The following is a 22,249-nucleotide window of genomic DNA, read 5'->3' as shown; positions in this document are numbered from 1 at the left end:
TTTTGGATTTTTACAATTTTATATTCAATCAAACAACACAATATAACATTTGTCATATATAAGAAAAAGAAACCCCACCCCTCCCTGTGACTTTCCTCAACTTCCCCTTCTGGTTCTTTAAATATTTACTACTTCTGCTTAATTATTATTTTTATAATCTTATACCTTAATACTCTTATTTTCTTAATAGTTTTATACCAATTTTTTCTTCATGATTGCATCTTACAGTCAATTTCATTCCATGTTGTTCTTACTTAACCTTTGATCTTATTTTCTTACTTGTGTTTAATCAAACCCTGCTAGTGAGTCCATATCTTTACAGTATTTCTGTAAATACAACATAAAAGGTTCCCAGTCTTTTATAAATTCTTCATTATCATTGTCTCTGATTCTTTCCATTAGTTTCGCCATTTCTGCATATTCCATAAGGTTGACTTGCCATTCTTCTTTCGTTGGTATCTTGTCGTCCTTCCATTTTTGGGCTAGTAGAAATCTGAGCTGCCATTGTAGCATACATAAATAACTTCTTCCGCTCTTGGTATTTCCTGTCATACCCAACAGAAAAGCTTCTGGTTTTTTAACAAAGGTTATTTTAAACATCTTCAGTTCATTATATATCATTTCCCAATACAGTACTGTAACTTTTAATTACTTTACAATTCCACCACATGTGGTAAAGTGTACCTTCTTTCGCTTTACACTTCCATCACTTATTAGCACTTGTTCTATACATTTTTGCCAGTTTGACAGGAATTAAATACAATTGGTACATCATTTTCATATAATTCTCTTTCAAAATTCTACATGTGGTGAATTTTAAATCAACTTTCCATAATTTTCCCCAGTCTTTCATTTGTAAGTTATATCCTACATCTTGTGCCCACATTTAACATCTTCAGCTTTGGTTTCCCATTATAATAATAAATTATGCATCTTCTTCAATAATTTGGTATTATTTCTCTACAATTTATCTTTGAAATCTAAATAAAGTATAAATCCTTTCTTTATATCTACTTTGAACACCTCATTTACTTGAAAATACTGTAACCAGTCATTAACATGTTCTCTGATCTCTTCAAATTCTTTCATTTTTAATTTCCCTTCTGTCTCTATATGTAAGCCATTTTTCTCTCTATTTATTTTTTTAATTAATGTTGCTTCCATTGGGGACAACCACCATGGAGTCTTCTGTTCTAATAAATCTTTGTACATTTCCCAGACTTTTAAAAGTGATCTCCTAATTATATGATTATTGAATGCTTTATGAACTTCCCTTTTTTCATACAAGTACGATGCCATCCAAATCTGTTGTCATGACCTTCAAGATCTAAGAAATCTGTATTTTTCAGTTTGATCCAGTCCCGGATCCAACCAATACAGACAGCTTTGTAATATAATTTAAGATCTGGAAGGGAAAAACCTCCTCTATATTTACTGTCTGTAAGTAATTTATATTTTATTCTTGGTTTTTCCCTTTCCAGATGAATTTTGTAATATCCCTTTATCATTTCTTGAAGCATGCTGCATTACTTACAACCGGTTTTGACTGGTATAAATAACATTTTTGGCAATACGTTCATCTTGATCACGGAAATTCTTCCTAACAGTGATAAATTCATTCTTCCCCATACTTCTCGATTCCTTTTTATTTCATTCCAATTTTTTTCATAATTATCTTTAATGATGTTAATATTTTTGGTTGTCAACCAAAGTCCTAAATATTTAACTTTTTTATGAATCTCTATTTCTATATTTTGCTGTAATTCTCCCCCCCTTTTTTCTGGTACATTTTTCACTATCAGCTTTGTCTTATTTTTATTCAACTTAAAACCTTCCACCTGCCCAAAGTTCTGTATTTTTTTCTAGGACTTTTGGCAGAGAGTTCTTAGGGTCCTCCACTGTTATTACAAGATCATCTGCATATGCTTTTAATTTATATGTGTCCCCCCCCGATTCCTCTGGTGGATTTTTTTACCTATTTGGGCTCATGTAGCATTGTGGGTAAGGGACAGCTAAACATCTGGAAGTCCTCAATCAACTGTTGCCTCATTCATTAATTGGTTGCCCTAAGTAAGCCTGCATTTTCTTACCTGCCAAACTGGTGCAGAGGAAATAACATTGGCCAACCATCTATAGTCGTTGTAATGCTTACTGAGACAATGTTTGTGAATCACTGTGTTGCTGGGAATCACAAAAGGCGAGAGTGTGTAGTTCCTAGTTTAGCATTGTCTTAGAATGCTGGGATCAGGGGTTTATTATGTATCTCTGTATTTATTTCCCTTTACTTATATCCTAACATTCCCAACAGGAGCATGGCTGGGCAATGCAGTTTACAAATACAGCACAACAATAAATAACATTAACAACACATAAAGTAGTGGCATTGGCAAGAAGGTATATTACATTCCAAAGGCTTGAGTAAACCATAAAGGTTTTCACATTGTGACACTTTCCATTTGCAAGGGAGTTCTATATTCTATGAGGATGCCATTCAGAATGTCTTGCATTAATAGTGCCTGTCCGGTAGGGCTGGGAGATACATCAAAGCAGTGCCCCAAACTGGTTTGAAGTCCAGATCATGATAACAGTTTCAGAATTTTTCACCTGGCAATATATCACGAATCCTTGCTCACTCCTTGGCTGCCACCATCACTGCACATTTCACTCTCAAGTGACACTTGCAAGTCTGTCTGATGTTCACCCACAGTGAGAGGCCCAATTCCTCCCTCTGCAGCCCAGCTGCCAGCCTTGGCAGAGGGAACTTGAGAAGGTGCTTGCCTGCTTGTCTGCACCTGGGCTGCCTCATCCCTCCCTCCAGATTAGAACACTAGGGCTGTGCAATATATCATCCAAAACCAGTTTGAAGTCCATATCCAGGAGTCAACATGTGGCTGCTTATTTCTTCCCACCTTTCTTCTTGTTTCAGACATAGTGTTATATCGGTATATTGCGATGTTGAAAACCAGACATCGCCCAGCTCTGCTGCCCAACAGGTTGAAATAACAAGCAGGGCATCCCCAGCTGATCTTAGTAGACAAATAGGGCAGTATTGGATTAGTTAAGGCCTCCAACTACCTTTTAAATAATTTATTGTTGTTGTTTTTTCCTCCCTGGTGCTCCTCTTCATTTTTTTTAAGTTGAGAATGTCCAGAGTCTTTTCGTTCCCACGAAGTTCTGTGTGCATCACTTGGCACTCAGCTGTGATAACCTCACACTCTCTGTCTGCATGGCCTCCAGTGAAGTTGGGTCCTTCATTGGCTTTTTTGATGTTCGCACCTTTGTGAATCAGGTAAGTTGCATGGTTTAAAAGCAAACTTGGAAACGTCCCCCCCAACCCTCACTCCAGGGTGTGTTTTGCTATGAGTTTTGAAACTGGAGAGCTTCAGCAAGCCCTAATGAAGCATAACCACACTTTAGGATTCAGATGTAATGCTAAACCATGGTTAATTAAAAATTGGGAGGAATACTACCACAGTGTAGTATTCATGTGTGATAGTAAACTGCGGTTAATCAAAAAGGGAGCAGAAGATTCCAGTCTCTTTCTTGTGGCTGTGCCGGCAGGGGGGATGAAGTGTGTGAGGCTGAGGTTCGCTGTGACTTGTATCCTCTCTGTCTGACCCTCAAAACTCTTCCCAGGCCACACTCCTCACCAGCCTTGCTCGGCATTCTCCTTGAGTGCTTTTGCCTGGCTGGAAGTTGTCCATGAACTGTGATAATGACTCTTGCTTGCCTGGCTGAAGATACGGGGGGCAGCACATGTAAAAGGCTCTGACTTTTGCATGGCTGGAATGTAGCCCACTGTATATATCCATTATTCTGTGTGCTTTTGCCTCAAGCCATGCCCACTACTAATACGTGCCCCCTGGAATCTTGTCCAGAATGTATAAAAAGGTCCTGCAGTCCTGCAGTAATCTGCAGCTCATCATTCCTTCTGAACTCTACCACTGATAGGAGCTTAGGTTAGTGAAAGCATCGCTTTCCTTCAGGTCTTGGAGAGTATGGTGAGCCAGTGATTTGACTCTTCTGAAAGCGAGTGTCTTTGCTCATACGGATACAGTCTAACAAACATACATTTCTTTCTAATAGGCTAAGCAGCAAAAACGCCCCTTTGCCTATCAGAAGATGGCTGGGGCGATGGTCAATGACTTGAAATGGAACCCAATGAATGCCTCTATGCTGGCCGTCTGTCTGTCTGATGGAAGCGTCTCTGTCCTGCAGGTGGCAGATTCCGTGAAGATCTATGCAACTCTTCCTGCTTCAGTGGCTGTTACATCAGGTTGGTAACATGACTTTTAGACTGATGCAGAAATCCCTGTTATAAATAAGCTGAATTTGAGTTCCGATTTACATATATTTTAGGTGTACAGCTCAAAGTAAGCCTGAATGCGCCATATGGACAATTACAAACAAGGGTATCTCATAAGGAACCTTTGGCCCTCCCAATGTTGCTGAACTCCAACTACCACCCACCCCTGGCCATTGGCTGTGCTTGCTAGGCTGATGGGAGCTGCTGTTCAGCAGCATCTAGAGGGCCAACATTTCCCCTCTCCTGCTCTAGGGTATGCTCTCCTGAGACCATCGTTGGCTGCACCTTCATACTGAATGGACAGTCTATTGCATTCCAAATTTGAGATTGTCGTGTTTGAATAACACTTGTGAGGGCAATTTAAGCCATTTGCCAAATTGCACTGGCTGGTTTTCTTGTTGCTATTTCCATTGCAACTGCTTAATGATGCCTGCTTGATTTTCTCCCTCCCACCCCTTTAGTGTGTTGGAGTCCTAAAGGAAAGCAGCTGGCTGTAGGCAAGCAGAATGGCACAGTGGTCCAATATCTCCCTGTAAGTCTGTTTTGTTCTATTGGGGCTGTAATGATCTGCCGCCTCCTGCTTCTCCCTCTTGGTTGTTTCGTGTTTTGTTCTCCCCAATTCAAAGTTCAGAAGATGGAGTCATAAGTATAAGGCTAGCAGAAGTACATGCCTGGGAACGGCTGTAGTCTGGAGCTTGAGCATCCATTTTGCATGCAGTAGGCCCAAGGTTCAGTCACCTGCACCTCCAGGTAGAATGAGAATTTTGCTTTTGTAAAGTAAGCTAGTTTTTTCATGCCTGCATATTCCTCTCTATTCACCATCCAGGCAATCAAGAAGTTTAGGAGCACAAGGCTGCATATGCACCATGCATTTAAAACACATGATTTCTTCCCCCCTTCCCCAAGGAACTGTGGCTCTGTTGGGGTAAACGGTGGTTCTAAGGATTCTTAGCAACAAGCCATGTGCTATGAATGCATGGCTGTGCACCTGTCATATTCAAGCCAGGCAAAAACACAAAGGGGCAAGGGGTGTGGCTTGGGGTGAACCCTGAGGACAAAATAGAGGCTTGGAGGATTGCATTTGGTCCCTGGGCCTAAGATTAATTAATTTTCTTTCATTTTATTTGTTTACCGCTCTTCTACAAAAAAACATGCTGAAAGCAGCTTACAACAAAGAAACAGGAATGCGTTTCGAACGAACACTACAAAAACCTTCATAATAACACAGCACTACAAAAATATAATATACCAAAAACCCACATTTCAGTACTATAAATATAACATGCAGCATGCAATAGCAAAAACAACAAAGAAGCTTCATAGTTTCACCTTAGTCCTAGAAACACCACTCCTATGATGTTGCTTACAGTCCCTCTCCTGTAGCAGCAGCTTATAGGGCTTCCAAGGGCAAAGGATGGGGTTGCTGGAAACAACTCTCCCATGATGATGTTCATCTCTGATATAGGTGAATTGGGACCATGCCCATAATTAAGCCGGAGGTCACATGGCTTTGATGCAAAAGAGTGCCCACATTTGACTACCAACAATCTCTCCTTAGAGGGATCTTTGGCTACAAAATGCCTGTGCCTGAAATCTTGGAGCATTGCTCCCATTGAGAGCGGATTAGGGATAGGGAACTCATAGCCCTCCAGCTGTTGTTTTATTCCATGGGTAGGCAAACGAAGGCCTGGGGGCCGGATCTGGCCCAATCGCCTTCTAAATCCAGCCCATGGATGGTCCGGGAAGCAGCGTGTTTTTACATGAGTAGAATGTGTCCTTTTATTTAAAATGCATCTCTGGGTTATTTGTGGGGCACAGGAATTTGTTCATTTCCAGCCCCCCTCAAGGTCTGAGGGACAGTGGACTGGCCCCTTGCTAAAAAGGTTTGCCGACCCCTGTTGTATTCCATCAGCTCCATCTAGCATGGCCAATGGTCAGGGGATACTGGGAGTTATAGTCCAAGAACATCTGGAAGGCTTCAGGTTCATCATCCACAGAGCAGACAGTACTGAGTGAAATGTACCATGTCATCAGATCACTGAACCATGGCAGCCTTAGATAAAACGCTTTGGACATTTTTTTGAAAGTGCTTGTATAAATTCAGAGTGTTTTCGTTTTATTATTGCACGTGTGATGTGAAGTGTTGCATTGTAGATAGAATACTTAAAAAAAACACCCACCCCCCAATATCATTAAACTTAGGGTATTCTAATCATGCTCGTTCTTTTACTTTTTCAGAACCTGCAGGAGAAGAAAACAATTCCCTGTCCTCCATTCTATGATTCAGATAATCCTGTCAAAGGTACTGTGTTTCCTGAAATTTGGCATTTTGACTATTACAGTAGTACAGATGGATCATGTAATCACAGTGTTTCACTTATGTGCCTAGAATTTGCCCACCCATGAAATCCAGGCATATTGTGGAATGTGAGATGCTTGTTTTTGACTAGTTGAAACTCCTGTGTTTAAAAATAAATCTGGCAGGTGTTTTGCTCAAAATACTAAGTAGTATTTTATACCAATCCCATTTACAGTATGGATTAATATTTAATCTCCTGTAATTTAGTTGTCAGGGTTGTTAATGCAGCACAGTTACATAATTATAGTGCAAAGATTCGATAATGCCTTGCTTTCTTTTTTTTGGGGGGGGGGGGAAATGCAGTCCTTGGGCATATTATCACATCTGTTACGTTAAATTTTTAATTTGTATATTTGTAATTGAAACTTGAAGTTCTTTATACGTCTTGTTCCCTAAGATTAATACAGCAACAAAACTGTTGTACTCACAGCAGCCCCTTTGAAATTGATGGAGATGACTAAATTAGGCAGATTAACTTCAATGTGTCTACTCTGAGTAGAACTTTGCTGGGAACTTTGCTAGGGAAGGTTTCCAGTGTCCTAGATCCTTCTGTCTTCACGCAGTACACAGTGTTAATGAACACATAAAGGAACTAACCAGCTGCATTATACCAAGTCAGACTGTTAATCCACAAAGTTTAGTATTGCTTACTCTAACTGGCAGCAACTGTCTGGGATTTCAGGCTGGGGTGCCTCCCAGCCATACCTGGAAATGCTGGGGATTCAACCTGGGACTTTCTGCATGCAAAGCAGGTGCTGTACCACCAAGATATTCCTCTTCCCATATAGCTCATTGAAAGGACGTATGCTTTTGACTCCAGAAATCCCATGTTCATCTTCAGGTGGGGTTGGGAGAGACTGAAACCCTGGAGTGCTGCTGCCAACTATTGTAGGCAGCACTCAGTTAGCTGGATCTATGATCTGACAGCATATTGGGAAGCTTCCTAGCATGAGAGAAAAGCAGCATAACTCAGTGGAAGGGCATCTGCTTTGCATGCAGAAGGTCCCAAGCTCAGTCCCCCAGTATCTCCAGGTGGGGCTGTGAATGTCTCCTGCCTGAAATCTGGAAAGTCATTGCCAGACAATAATGAGCTATATGGACCAGTGATCCGACTTGACATAAGGCAGCTTCCAGTGGGATGTACCCAACTGACTTCTACACAGGTCCATTTATTTCAATGGACCTACTCTGAGTAGGACCAAGCTTGCATACAACCCTATGTTCCTGTGTAAGTAATAATAATAATAATAATAATAATAATAATAATAATAATAATAATGAGTGGCTCGAGAAAAACAAAAGCAAAAAACCCGACAACCCAAGTTTACTCACATTTCTGTTTTCCAGTCTTGGACGTGTTGTGGGTCAGCACTTATGTTTTCACTATCGTATATGCGGCTGCGGATGGGATCTTGGAAGCTGCACCGGAAGTGGTGATGGCTGTGCTTCCTGTACGTGAAGAGAGGAAGCGCTGGGGAAGCAACTTCTTTTTCTCTTGTCTTTGATTTCTAAGTCTGTGCTGCCTACTGTCATTCTCATAATTTTGCCAGGTCTTTGTGCCTGGTTTGTGCTGCTGTGTCTTCCCGCATGTTAGGCTCTTGCTTCAGAACGATAAAAAAAAGTAGTGACCCGAGATGTAGAATCCCACTTCATGGAAACCATTTAGTCAAACTTTGCATGGAAATTGAAGCATTCACCAACCACAGCAGCCTCTGCACTTCTGCTGCGAGTGTCAGTTTTGCTTGCCAAGTCCCCATACAAACATGTGTTAGATGCCTACCTCTTAGATGCACAGGTTTAACTTGGGTGTTTGGAACTTTCTTTCTGCCTGAGGGCCACATTCCATCCCAAGCAGCCTTCCAGGGACCACATGCCAGTGGTGAGCAGCAGGGTTGTAGGCAAAAGCGAGCAGAGCAATGGATGTACATTTTGCCTCCGGATAGTAGGCTAGTTTCTATGGACACTCATAATAGTCCTTGCTGTCCTCCTTTCAGACAATCAAGAGGCATGATAAGAATTCTAGGAATGCATCCCAGCCAGACAAAACAATTTAGGAGTTCATATCTTTTTGTGGTTATTGAAACATTTAATCATACTTTTGGCCAGAGGTGTGGGACTCTTGACCTTCCACGCACTGTAGGGACTCCAGCTTCCATCAGCCTCAGCCAGCATGGCCTGTGTTCAGGAATGATGGCAGTTTGTGTTATATAATAATGCATTCTTTATATCCTGCTTTTTCCCTACACTGTAACTCAAGGCAGATTTCAGAAATTAAAGCAAAACAGATAAAATACAGAAAGCTAAAAACATACAGAAGATAATAGTTTAAAAAGAATTAGACTGTAATAGAATAAAAACTATATAAACGCAAATTATGAAAATACTGATAGCAAAAAATAGCAAAGCCCTATTCAAATCACTTTCCTTAAAAGCAGTCAGTTCCCCAAAGCGCATGGGAACAAGGCAGCCTTCACGTGCCAGGGGACAGCAGCAAGAAGGGAGTCAGTCTAGCTTCTCTAGGAAGGAAGACATAAAATCTGGCAGCTGGCTATCATGAAGGCCCCCTCCTTGTAATTATGAAACAGTCGCAACCATAAAACAATTATGTATGTTATAAATGATGCAAATATTTTTAAACAGTCCAGCGCCTGCAGGGTCATTTGTGAGCTGCCCCTCCCCTAAGACACTTTTCCTCATATGTTGCATCTCCCACACAGTTTCCTGTTCTGTCTCCCCATTCAGAAAAAAGAAGAAAAGCGGCCTGAGCTGTTTGTGAATTTTATGGAGCCCTGTTATGGCAGCTGTTCTGAGAGGCAACATCACTACTTCCTTAACTACGTTGAAGAATGGTGAGTAATGGCGATCATACAACATTGAATAGTTCTCTTTTAATATTAATTAGGTGAGCAAACGGCTGGGTGTATTTAAATATTGTTATTTGAAACTAACAGGGAAAGGTGTTTATGCTGCTTGAAGTGGGTTATGGATTTGTGGTTCTTGTTTCCTTCCTCAAGGGATCTGGTCCTTGCAGCATCTGCTGCTTCCACAGAGGTCAGCATCCTCGCAAGGCAAGGAGACAAGGTAATTCCACTTCCTATTTCCCCAGCAAGTGCCGCCTCTTATAAGAAGAGGTCCCAGTGAGAGTTCCAGAGGGGTAGTTATTATCAGTCAGCTGCAGCAAGAAATAGCAAAGTCTCACATCACCTTGAAACCCATGCACTTACTGGGACAGAATATTTCATTGATTGTCGTTTTATTATTTATTTATTTATTTATTTATTTATTGCACTTATACCCCACCTTTTTCCCTCCAAGGAGCTCAAGGTGGTGTACATGGTTCATTTAATCCTCACAACAACACTGTGAAGTAGTTTAGACCGAGAGGCAGGGACTGGCCCAGTGAACTTGATTGATTTGAACCCTGGGCTCCCAGGTCCAAGTCTGACCTGCTAATAGTTACATTACTCAGGCTCTTGCTTTTGTGGACCATGGACTCACCCCCGCCAATGGTGGTGGACCAGATATACCCTTTTGACTTTAAGGCATCTCTTGAAGACCTTCTTATACCAACAGGCCCATGCAACTGCTTAAACATTTTTTATTCCAGTCGTTTAAATGTTTATTTCATAATGTTTCACTTGTACTTGTACATATTGCTGTATGCTGCCTTGATACTTTATATGAGTTGGTTGTACATAAAAATCTTTATAAATGAACCAAGGAATAATAGTAATTTTCCTCTCCACTGCATGTGCCACAGTGATTTTTTAAAGTAGAAAAAAGCCCTTATTACTACAAGTTGATCTCCCTGGCAGGAACGATTCCAGAGGTTGCCAAAGCACAGAGCCAATTGGGAGCAGCCATAGCTCAGTAGCAGAGCATCTCTTTAACAAGCATAAGGCCCCAGGTTCAGTTCCCAGCATCTCCAGGTAGCGTTGGGAGTTGCTGTTAGTCAGTGTAGACAATACTGTGCTAGATAGACCAAGATCCTGATTCCTAGTACTAATTAAACTATCCCTTCTTACAGAACAGCTGGGAGCTGTGGGTTCTGGAAGACTCCAGCCGAGCAGAACTTCCGGTCACAGATAAGAGCGATGACACTTTGCCCGTAGGTGTGGCCATTGATTACACCAGCAACATGCCCATAACCATTAGTAAGTATATGAATGTTGCTCTTGGGTTAAGCATAAAGCAAACAGCAGCGCTCTTATACCAGGTGTGGGGAACCTTTTGCCCTCCAGATGTTGCTGAACCATCAGCCCTAGCAAGCATGGCCAGGGATGCTGAGAGTTGTAATTCAGCAACATCTGGAGGGCTAAAGCTTCTTCACGCCTGCTGTAGAGGGAGCTTTAGTGCTGGTCATTAGTCCTGAGAAGATGCTATTAATATACCTGAAAGTACTATTTCCCCACCTTCTAACTGTGATTCTCGAGGCTATTCAGAATGGGCAGACCTGTGACCCCAGGGCCAGTTGTGACCCTCCAGGCCTCCATCTGGCCCATAGGACTCTCCCCAGCTTGACATTGTTTTTTGCCTGGCTGGAATGTGTCCTGTGTAAGTAAAGGAAAAAGGGTGGACTAGAAATGCCTGGCGTTCTCTGGTCCATGGGGTCACGAAGAGTCGGAGATGACTAAATGACTAAACAACAACAACAGAAATGCATGGAATAGAGTTGTAATACATGTTGCATTGTTCAAGAGAAGTCACCTTGGGCACTTAGTTCCCTTTGTAAAGTTTTAAACTCTTGCCATTCTAACGTAACTTCCTGGTCCCTCCCCGGACTTCTTTTGAGGGCTGCTTACTAAGTGGAGGTACTGCTGAACATGTCTGGTCATGGTGTGTGTGTGTGTGTGTGTTTGTGGCATTTTTGCAGGTGAGGATAAAACCACGGACCCAGCACCGGTCCTGCTGCTGCTGTCAACTGATGGAGTCCTCTGCCCCTTTTACATGGTCAATCAAAACCCTGGTGTGAGGTCTCTGATGGTGGTGCCGGAGCCTCTCTCTCCAGAAGGAGACAGAGGAGCAAAATCAGCCGGTAGGTGCTTGCTTGCTTTTTGGGGGAGTTTTAGTCCAGCAATACCCGGGGATCCAAGGTTGTAGAACACTTATCCTAAAGCACTTTGAATGCAAATGGAGCAGCCTGGTGCCTTCTAGGTGTTACTGAACTCCCAGCAGTCAGTGGCCAAGAATAATGAGAGTCAGAATTCAACAACGTATGGGTGGCACCGTGCCAGAGAAGGCTGGTGTAGAGTGATAAGGAGGGCGTGGCAAGCAACTTGCACAACTTGAGATCAAAAAAGGCGTACCTGTGCCCCTTACCCTCCCTTTTCAATCTTTCGGTTTTGCTCATCAGCATTTCCACCTTAATAGATCTTAATAGATCAGTGTTCCATAGGAGAGTAGGAAACAGACCTCATGCCAGGTTGGACCATCAGTGTTATCTGCTCTGACTGGCAGCATCTCTCCAAGTTTCAGGCAAGGGCCTCTCTCTGTCCCACCTAGAGAAGCTGGGTGTTGAAGCTGGGTCTTTCTGCGTGCAATGCAGAGGCTACCAAACTGTCCCACTTTGCATATATGATTGGTTGGACCTGTGTTCAGTCCTTGGCATCTCCAGATGGGGCTGGGAGAGACCCTGGTCTGGAAACCTGGGGAGCTGCTGCCCATCAGTGTAGACAGTGCTCAGTTAGCTAGACCAACAATCTGATATGAAATAAGGAATCTTCCTAATAGGTGTGGAGGGGAGCAGTGTAGTTCAGTGGTAGAGAAACCTGCTTTGCATGCAGAAGGTCTCAGGTATCTCCGGGTAGGGCTTTCTCACTGAGCTGCCAATATATGGTCAGTATATTGGTAGTAAATATTGAACTCAAAGGGCAAAGAGAACTATTTGTGTATTATCTGTTTTGGCCAGAGATGAAGGTTCACTGCAAAGCCCTGTTCACTTTTCATCTGTGTAATTGCATTTCCTGTTCAATACAGAACACCTTAGTTTTGGCAAAGGCTTTTCTTTCCAGCTCCACTTGGCATGCTTGTTGGCAGGATGTTTGATTCAGACTGACATGATCCTTGCCAAAAATCGATGGGGGATTGTAGAAGGCCTTGTGCTCTCAATTCCCAGCTCAATTAAAATCCAGCCGACCTGGGAAACTGTAGTATTGATTTAAGGGCCGGCCCTTTCGGCAGGGATCTTGGAGGTCCGATCTTTGAGTCTGAAAAGATCTATTGTGCATTTTTATTAAATTACTTTGTATGTCTACCCTGCCATATCCTTAAACGGTAGAGCTAATATCAGTATTCTAAGCATGTATCTGAGGGACACGGGTGGCGCTGTGGGTTAAACCACAGAACCTAGGACTTGCTGATCAGAAGGTAGGCGGTACGAATCCCCGCAACAGGGTGAGCTCCCGTTGCTCAGTCCCAGCTCCTGCCAACCTAGCAGTTCGAAAGCACCTCAAAGTGCAAGTAGATAAATAGGTACCGCTCTGGTGGGAAGTTAAACGGCGTTTCCGTGAGCTGCTCTGGTTCACCAGAAGCGGCTTAGTCATGCTGGCCACATGACCCAGAAGCTGTACGCCGGTTCCCTTGGCCAATAAAGCGAGATGAACGCCGCAACCCCATAGTCGGTCACGACTGGACCTAATGGTCAGGGGTCCCTTTACCTTTTTAAGCATGTATCTGCGCATGTACACAAAACATGTCTGGTCTTGATAGAGAATTAAAATGTGTGCCGACTCTGGCCCTCCCCTGTGGGGCTAATTGGGGGAAGGAGAATCTTGTATGATGGCATGCTGAGCTGTGGTGGTAAGTCCAAGTGCCGCTGAGGTACATCTCAATTGTGTAGGAAAGTGTCTCCACAATACCAAGCTGTGTGGCAGTTGAGGGTCTTCTACCTTTTGCAGTGAATCTGTCTCGGCCTCAGTGGTTATCAGGATCACCCCACATCTTTCTTCCGAGCCCAGAGATCATAGGCAGCAGCTGCCAGTCCAAGCAAGCAAGATTAAGTCAAATGGGCAAATAATGTTCTAGTGTGAAGCAGCTAGCCTTTTAACTGCAGCATACACCCAGTCACTGTTAAAAGCTTTCCACCAGCCTGCATAACTGTAACTCCAAGATGTCGATTATAGCATCCTTGCCTGGTTTTATAGCCCAGCTGAGTTAGACGCACAGCCCATTTCCTTATTCCTCATCTCCTGTTGCACCTCCTGGCTAGCTCACCCTGTTCTGGAATTGTTCTGCTCTGGGTTAGTGCTCTCAATTGTCTTGGCACACAACACCATTCTAGTGTGGCCCTTGAGTGTTGTCTGGCTTCTTCCTAATGGGTCATTCCACCTCAGTTCAACACGGTCATGCCACCCACCATCTCGATTTTGATGAAACTTGCTGTACACCCATCCCTTATGATTGAAAGAAAGTAACCCCCTTAATTTTTTCCCCTCTTGAGATCCTCGGCCTTGTGTACATTTTATTTTTTTCCTCCATAACCAATGATCAGATCTCTTTGAAATTTTACACAGAGCTCAATATGAGGATGAGGATTTCAGGAAAAAATACACCAGCACCCAGAAGTTTTTATAAATGCCTTAAAAAAATGTATAAATGTACTGTAGTTTTTTTGGTGAAAAAACTAGGTTTAGAAAACCTAAATTTTCAGCATGTGGGCACGATGGAATCAAAAGTTTTTGATGGTGAAAATTATTTCAAAGACATGCTCTTTCTCAACAGAGAATAAGATTTAATGGTTTTTTATGTCTTGTAACAAAATTATACGTTTTTGGGACATCATGGGGAAAAAATGGCTACCGGGTACAACTTTCCTACAATGCATAGCTGTAATAGAAAAAACAAATGAAACAAAGTTGTTCCTCTTAAAATCTAAAATAATATTGGTTATTACAGGTTGGGGTGTTTTTTTCAAAAGTGCAGACTACTTTTTCAGTTTTGGGGTATTTAAAACTATGAAAATTGGCTATATCGTGAAATCAATCTAAAAAAAAAATTGGTCAGAAACTTTAAATGCTGGCATGTAAGGAAATAAGACCTAGCAAGAAAAAGATTTAAAGAATTTAAAATTATGCATTGTTTTCAATTTTGCAACCATAAGGGAAGGGTGTGCACTAAGTTTCATCAAAATCCGAGAGGGTGGGTAGTGAAACCCTTGTTTTTTATTTGATGTGGAATGGTCCTAATGTCACGTAGTAACCTTTAACAAAACCTCTCATCTCTCTTCCAGGCAGCACTCCCCCGTCATCCGCTTCCGCTTCTGCTCCTCCAAAAGTCGAAGCTTCCTTGGCCGTTGTCCCAGCCACATCTGCAGTTTCCAGCAAAGGGGCAGCCCCTTTGTCTTTCGCTTCCTTCACTCTGAAATCCACCAGATCTGCCGCTGATGCCCCGCCGCAGTATCCTGGCGTATCGGAGACCCCCAAGCCTCCCCTTGGTTCCAACCTGAGCGGAGCAGTCGGCTTCCCCTTCTCTCCGGCCACCAGCATCTCCAAAGCGCCTCCAACTCCATCTCTGCTGTCCAGCCCCCTTACAGCTTCTCCTCCCTCCTCTTTTGGTTCCGTGAGTTATAAAGCGGGCATGGACAGCTCAGCCGGGGCCCCTCCCTTCACGAGTCCTGTAGGGCTAAAGCAAGGTTTTGCCTCGCCGCCTTCCTCCGTCAAAACTAACCTCACTGAAAAGTAAGTCTCCCTTTGAGTCTTTTTAGCCAATGTAATCGTGGTGGTGTTGAAGCAGTTTTTGAATGTATTAAACACATTGTTTTAAAGTTGGTGGGGCTCTCCGTGTCTCGCTGGATTCAGGGTTCCCATTGTCCGATGGAACATGCTGATTGCGGCTGATGGGAGTTGGAGTCCAATATCCGGAAGGGCACCACAGGTTCTGCACCAGGGGCCCCATCGGCATTGTACATTTAAAGCAGTACTATTTTAAACAGGTCCTCTGTCCAAGGAATCTTAGAAACTGTTTGTTCAGGGGGATGAGAGCTATTAGGAGACCCAGAGTTCCTGGGAAGAAAGATTGACTGTTAAGCCACTCTGAAAGTTATATCTCTGTGAGAGGGAATAGGGGTCTCCTAACCTATCGCTGTGGTCTAAATCACAGAGCCTAGGGCTTGCCAATCAGACGGGCTCCCATTGCTCGGTCCCAGCTCCTGCCAACCTAGCAGTTCAAAAGCACAAAGTGCATGTAGATAAATAGGTACTGCTCCGGTGGGAAAGTAAACGGCGTTTCTGTCCGCTGCTCTAGTTTGCCAGAAGCGGCTTAGTCATTCTGGCCACAGGATCCAGAAGCTGTATGCCGGCTCCCTCAGCCAATAAAGCGAGATGAGCGCCGCAACCCCAGAGTCTTCTGCGACTGGATCTAACAGTCAGGGGTCCCATTACCTTTATCTTTAACTTATCTCAGCAGGCTTAACAAGCAACAGCTCCCTGGGTTCTTTTGGAGAAGCCCTGACTATTGGTACTGCTTTAAATATATAGTGCAGCTATTTTTCAATACATTTGTGGGTCAGAGGTTTTCCACTGCTCTTCCAGAGTGCTGATGGCACAGGGTGTGACCAAGGGCACCCTGCATGCAGCTACGGGTGACAGTCACCTACAAAAGGCCCGTACCATGAAGCTTCCTAGTCCCAAGAGCATGGATTCTTCTATTCTCCCTCCCTCCCCAGGTTCGCTGCTGCAGAATCTTCTACACCAGCTGCCAACAGCAGCCAAAGCTCCAGTATGTTCTCCTTTTCACCTGCTGCAAAGCCTGTACCTGCTGGGACTCAGGTTCAGTCCACTGTGCTGGGCACTTCTCCTGCAGTGCCGATCAAGGCTTCCACCCCAGTCTCTTCAGCAGGTACATCCCCTCTCCCTTTCCCCATTTTTCTGCTGATAATACCTCATATGTAGTTGTGACTGTGGCTTAGTATGAGAAACAGGTATTGAGGACTATAAACTTTGTACAAAAATGTAAGTCTGGCATTTCAACATCCCACAGTGGTTAGTTCTTTTTGCTGAAGATGTCTATTGCTGCCACACAGATTTTATTTTATTTTATTTTATTTTAAACTGCCTGGCTGTGATCCCTCCTTTCTGGGATGGTCACATGTGTGCTTAGAGCTCTCTTTGCCACGGTGGTCTGCTCTTTCTTGCTAATTTCTGCCCACTGTTACATCAGGCATTGGAGATTGACGCTTACAGAATCTCTTGCTTCTTGGGGGACGGATGGACGACTTTCTTTATTCAGTTTAATTTAAAGTGTTTATTTACTGCAGAGCTTTCCAAACTTTTCATGTTGGTGACACACTTTTTAGACATGCATCATTTCACAACACAGTAATTCATTTTTTTTACTAGCAAACTGGAGGTTAAACTAACCCTATTCCAGCCCTGGGAGAAGCGTGGGGAGCATTTGCTTGACACTCCTACACACTGCAGCTGACACACCAACGTACCATGGCACACAGTTTGGAGAGCTCTGATTTACTGCTTAATATTTCAAAAATCTCCTAAGCAGCATTCAGCCTAAAAAAACCAAACAGCATATCATTAAAACTAAAACACAACCTTAAAAACAGCAATATGGAAACTACATAAAAACATATAAACTTAATTTTCCTGAAAGCAGATAGCCACACTTACCAAATCCTGTAATCTTTGAAATTCATGAGTGTGAGTCATTTTGTTTCTTTTTGGACTCCTAGTGGTGCGTCCTTCTCAGAGTGCTCCTCCAGCTTCCATGCTCCAGAAAACGGCCAAGATTTCCTCAGCTATTTCAAAAGTGATCCATTCCCAGGTAATTAGAAGCTGACCTGTCTGTCCTTGACAGGAACCATATTGTTCCATCTCAAAAACAAGGATCAAATCCGACAGAGCATACTGCGTGAACAAAGCTGCTTCTATTTCACACAACTTCTCTCTGGAAGATTGAAGGAGTCTCTGAGCTGATTTGGGAAAGGGAGACATTCAGTTACATGAGTGAACCCCAAGAGTGTGCTCCTGTGCATATTAGGTGGTTATTTAGGAAGGAAGACATTTTACCTGTGACTCCTGGTGAATATGTGTCTCAGGGTGCCTAAACACTGTTGGCGTTGGGGTGGGAGTTGCTTAAGAGATTTTAGGGAGGCAGGTTTTAATTTTGGGGAGGCTTAATTGTTCTTGTCCTTGGTATTAATTTTTTGTACCATTATTGTCAGACCCACCCTTATTGACAAGCAAATTGCAAACTTTATTTACTTGTGTTTTGCTTTCAACACACACGCTCCCCCCTTCCTCCCTCTCTTCCTTTAATATGTTCAGAAGTTTTCTTGTTTTATCTCTCATAGCAGAACATTTTAGTTCTAAAATTCCCCATCAAACAATAATAAAGCATTTGTGCCTTGCAGGGCCGGCAGCAACCACCCACTGCTGGGGTGGAGAAACAGACTCACCAGTGGAATGATTCAGATCCTGTCATCATAGGAATCAGGGAGGAGGTGAGGCTTTCTGGAGCTATGATGTACTGTTCCTCCCCGGGTCACCTTTCTTTGAACCTGGACTCCATATGAAGTTGGACTTCAACTCTCATCAATGGTCAGAAGATGATGGGAGTTGTAGTCCAACAAGATCTGGTGGGCAACATGTTTGCTGTCCTTACTGTTCTTCCCCAACCTGAGCTCTCAACGGTTGGGTGTGTCGTCATTTAACATGCATGAACTACTAAACTTGTTCCTGTAGATTGCACATTTCCAGAAGGAGATGGAAGAGCTGAAAGGCAGGACAGCCAAAGCTGCCATCGAAGTGGGCACCGAGGAAGAGGAGGAGATGTTGAGGATGGAGTCAAACGACCTTCACACTTTCCTTTTGGAGATCAAAGAGACAACAGAGGTAAGAGGATTTGGCGGAGGATGTAGCCTCCAGTTGAGAACCAAGTTTTCCTTCATGCTCAATTATCTCAGGGTTGAGAGTGGGTTACTAGTTAGGTCCTGGTTTTTACAAATTGAAGAACTTCTCATTCTGTTGACTGCATGGGATGATTATGGTGGTATTACTATTACTGAGGCTATGACATTTTCTGTGCAATCCTAACCATGTCTGCTCTGTTTGGTAGCCCTGGTAATTCAAGGTGGGTGTTGTATTCTTCATTGTGTGGTGTATATATTTTATTTTCAGCTTTGCCTGAAACAATTGCCAAATCAGTATCATAAAGCACAGTGGTTTGAAATGGCCTTCTGATTCCTGCCCCACTCAAGTCCCACTTATTAAATACAGTAGTTAGTTCACTCCATTGTTACGTAATTGAGTTTATGTTTTCATTTGCTGAAAACAATATGCTGTGGCTTAATAGGCCACTTTGCCCTTGGCTGCGCGCCTCATGTATTTTCCTTATTTATCATACTTATCCTATTCCCATCAGATTGCACTCCTAAGGAGGAAGTTTGAAAGGGGGTTTGGTGCTCTTGAAGGAGACGTACTCACTCCATTGTGTTGCCTCCGGTAAATAGGTTTGCTGGGTTTTGGGGAACTGTCCCACAAACCTTTCTTGAACTAGAGACAAAAGTAAGATGACAGAAATGTGCATACATCATAGTTCCATCTTCTGGTTAAAGAAGCTTAGCACCATGTCTGAAATGATAACCATAATTTGTGACCATGGTCTGAAGGCTGTTTGGGTTCTATTCTTTTGGCAAATCATATATATTTATTGAATGATTTTTAGTCACTTCTTGTTCAAACTTCTCAGAATGACTTTAGAGCAAAAATCCACAGCAAGCCACTTAAAAATTCCAGTGGAAATAAAATGTCTGGTTTTGAGCTAAGACTGAAAATAAAATAAAGACAGCATCAAGCAAACAGTTTGCCACAGTTGAAGCCTCTAGACCAGGGGAGGGCAGGCTTCCAAGATCTGCTGTTGCTTTTGCTAGAATCCTGATATTCAAACAGAACAGTTGCAAAAGGCACACACTTAAGGACAAATCCCTGGTCTTAGTTTTCTTTAATGTTGAGTACCAGAACTGAACGGCACCATCGGTCCTTCTCACCCAAATCCACCCTGATTACCTTCTACCCAAGGCTTTCTTCATTTGAGTAATATATAATGGGGCAGGTTGCTAATGTTATTGTTGCCACTGTTTTTGTTCTATTTATGTTGGGGTTTTGTTTTTTTAAGTGCTCTGTTTTGTCTAATTAGTTTAGTTATGGTTATGGGGTGGCATACAGATGCCAAAAATTTTAAAAAGAAATGAACAGGGAACTGGGATGCAGACAGGCTTGTAGAAGCCTTGTGATTTGTTAGGTCCTACCACTCCTGCCCATGAGATGTAGAATCCTGCTTCTGGCAACAGTTTGTGCTGCTGAACTGTGTTGTTGTCCCAGTATAGCTTTCTTCCAGACCGGATGAATTAACATGTCTGTGGAAAAGCCACATATGTGTTTTGTGACAAAGAGTTCCACCTACTTCCTGGTGGGTCTTCCTCTCCCTTTGTTCCTTTCTTGTAGTCCCTTCATGCAGACTTTAGCCTCCTGAAGACAAGCCTGCTGGAGGGGTTTGCAGGGCTGGAAGAAGCAAGACAGAAGGACAAGCGTGCTCACAACTCTGCGTATCTTCAGCTGCTCTATAAGAGGCCTTTGGACCCCAAAAGTGAAGCTCAACTTCAGGTAGGATCCTTGATAGGGCAAGGGGGTCAGAGCTTTGGGAGCCAGGGGGAAATTATAAATGCCTGCTAGGGAGACAAAGGAAGTTCCAAACCCCATGGTCCCCAACAGGTAATGGTACCTGTTCCAGTTAGAGATGAAACATAGGCTGCTCCAATCTCTAGCAAGCATTCCCTGCTGCTAGTTGCTCCCTTCTCAGAAGTTAAGCGTGTTTGCTTGGAAATGTTTTGGTAAGAGCTTTGGACAGTGTATATGAATCTCTTACCTCCTCCTCTCCTCTTTTTACTTCCCCAAGAGCCCTCTCAAGTAGATTAGTCTGAGATATGGTGAGTGGCCCAAGGCAACCTTGTGAGTTTCATGTCTTTGGATGTTAGAACCTGGGTTTCCCTAGTCTTGTAAAGGTAAAAGGACCCCTGACCGTTGGGTCCAGTCACGAATGACACTGGGGTTGCGGCGCTGATCTCACTTTATTGCCCAACGGATCTGGAGTACAGCTTCCGGGTCATGTGGCCAGCATGATTAAGCTGCTTCTGGCGAACCAGAGCAGCACACGGAAACGCCATTTACCTTCCCACCGGAGTGGTACCTATTTATCTACTTGCATTTCGTGCTTTCGAACTGCTAGGTTGGCAGTAGCAGGGACCGAACAACGGGAGCTCACCACATCACGGGGATTCGAACCGCCGACCTTCTGATCGGCAAGCCCTAAGCTCTGTGATTTAACCCACAGCCCCACCCACGTCCGTTTCATAGTCTTAGTCAGTCTCTTTATCCAATATCCCAGGGCAGCTATGTTTTGGTCCTTATAGCTATTGGTGAACCACAACTCCCAGCACCCCTGACTGTTGGCCAGGCTGGCTGGGACTCATGGAGTTGGAGTCCAACCACATCTGGAGAAACCACAGGTTCTCCATTATACTGTACTGCTTCTCTGTGAATACATGTGTAATTCCCCAGATTGGATGGAAACTATTTGTAGACTGAATTGGGTTTGTGACTACCAGTTGGCAGTCCCTATTATTTTTGCTAAAGTGGCCATGGCCCAGATGTAGAACATTTCCTTTGCATGCAGAAGGTCCCAACTTCAATCCCTGGCATCTCCAGGTAGAGTTGGGAGAGAACCCTGTCTGAAACTCTGGTGAAGTGTTCCAGTCAGTGTAGCCAGTACTGAGCTAGTTGGACCAGTAGTTTGACTCAGTACAAGGCAGCTTCCTATGTACATTGGCTGTTGATTCAGAACCATGAGGACTAGAATCTTCCTTATGTTTAGGGGAAAATCAATAGCCCAGTGGTAGAGCACCTGCTTTGCATGTAGAAAGTCCCAGATTCAGTCCCCAGCATATTCAAGTAGGGTTGGGAATGTTCCCTGCCTGAAACCCCTGAGAGCCACTGCCAGTCAGTGTAGACAGTACTGAGCTAGATGGACCAATGGCCTGACTCAATTTAAGGCAGCTTCCTACATTTCTGGGGTGAGCAATGCCTCTATTGTACGATTCTCTAAAGGGCAAATTGTTGGCCCGCTGGCCTAGAGGCTGTTCTTTAAGCCAATGTCATCTTCTCAACATTTTTCTTTGCTCCATCTTCAAACATGGAAGGCAAAGTTTTCGTAATGAAGTGCCAGTTTAATAATTCTAACCCAATTTTTATAAAGAAAAAGTGGGTTCATCACCGGGGATTGTTTTATCACCACAAAGTGCCGTGCTGCTCAATGTGATGATTTACAAGGACTTGAGCTGCTGCAGTTAATTTCACGGATGGGGAGGCTGGAAGCCAAATGGGCTTGTAAATGCTGGGTTGCCGCAGGAAGTTCCTGCCAATGTGCAAAAAGGTTTTTTCGAACGAGAGACTTCACCTCACTCTGCTTGCGCTTCTCCTCCCCTGGGGTGTCAGAAGTTAAACAAGCTATTTCTCCCCTGTCGTGCTGAACTGTAAAATATTGAACTGAGCCTTGGCTGGTATTGTGTAATTGACACA

General features: G+C 43.4%; 1 protein-coding gene across 15 annotated transcripts in view; it reads left to right on the top strand.

Moving 5' to 3' along the window:
• The window catches only part of NUP214 (nucleoporin 214), an 80,662-nt gene that overhangs the window by 2,809 nt on the left and 55,604 nt on the right, over positions 1-22,249 (top strand). For all 15 annotated transcript variants that reach the window (XM_083485478.1, XM_083485481.1, XM_083485476.1 and 12 more), the window contains exons 3-17: positions 3,138-3,289; positions 4,087-4,276; positions 4,768-4,838; positions 6,545-6,608; positions 8,013-8,116; positions 9,408-9,514; positions 9,680-9,746; positions 10,693-10,819; positions 11,539-11,700; positions 14,893-15,340; positions 16,327-16,499; positions 17,347-17,438; positions 18,028-18,117; positions 18,359-18,508; positions 20,120-20,278. In XM_083485478.1, the coding sequence (XP_083341604.1) occupies positions 3,138-3,289; positions 4,087-4,276; positions 4,768-4,838; positions 6,545-6,608; positions 8,013-8,116; positions 9,408-9,514; positions 9,680-9,746; positions 10,693-10,819; positions 11,539-11,700; positions 14,893-15,340; positions 16,327-16,499; positions 17,347-17,438; positions 18,028-18,117; positions 18,359-18,508; positions 20,120-20,278 (2,156 nt within the window). The remainder of the gene's footprint in view (positions 1-3,137; positions 3,290-4,086; positions 4,277-4,767; positions 4,839-6,544; positions 6,609-8,012; positions 8,117-9,407; positions 9,515-9,679; positions 9,747-10,692; positions 10,820-11,538; positions 11,701-14,892; positions 15,341-16,326; positions 16,500-17,346; positions 17,439-18,027; positions 18,118-18,358; positions 18,509-20,119; positions 20,279-22,249) is intronic.

This window comes from Podarcis liolepis (assembly GCF_965112155.1).
Source record: "Podarcis liolepis genome assembly, chromosome: Z".
Lineage (NCBI taxonomy): Eukaryota > Metazoa > Chordata > Lepidosauria > Squamata > Lacertidae > Podarcis > Podarcis liolepis.
This window is presented reverse-complemented; position numbering and strand designations above follow the sequence as displayed.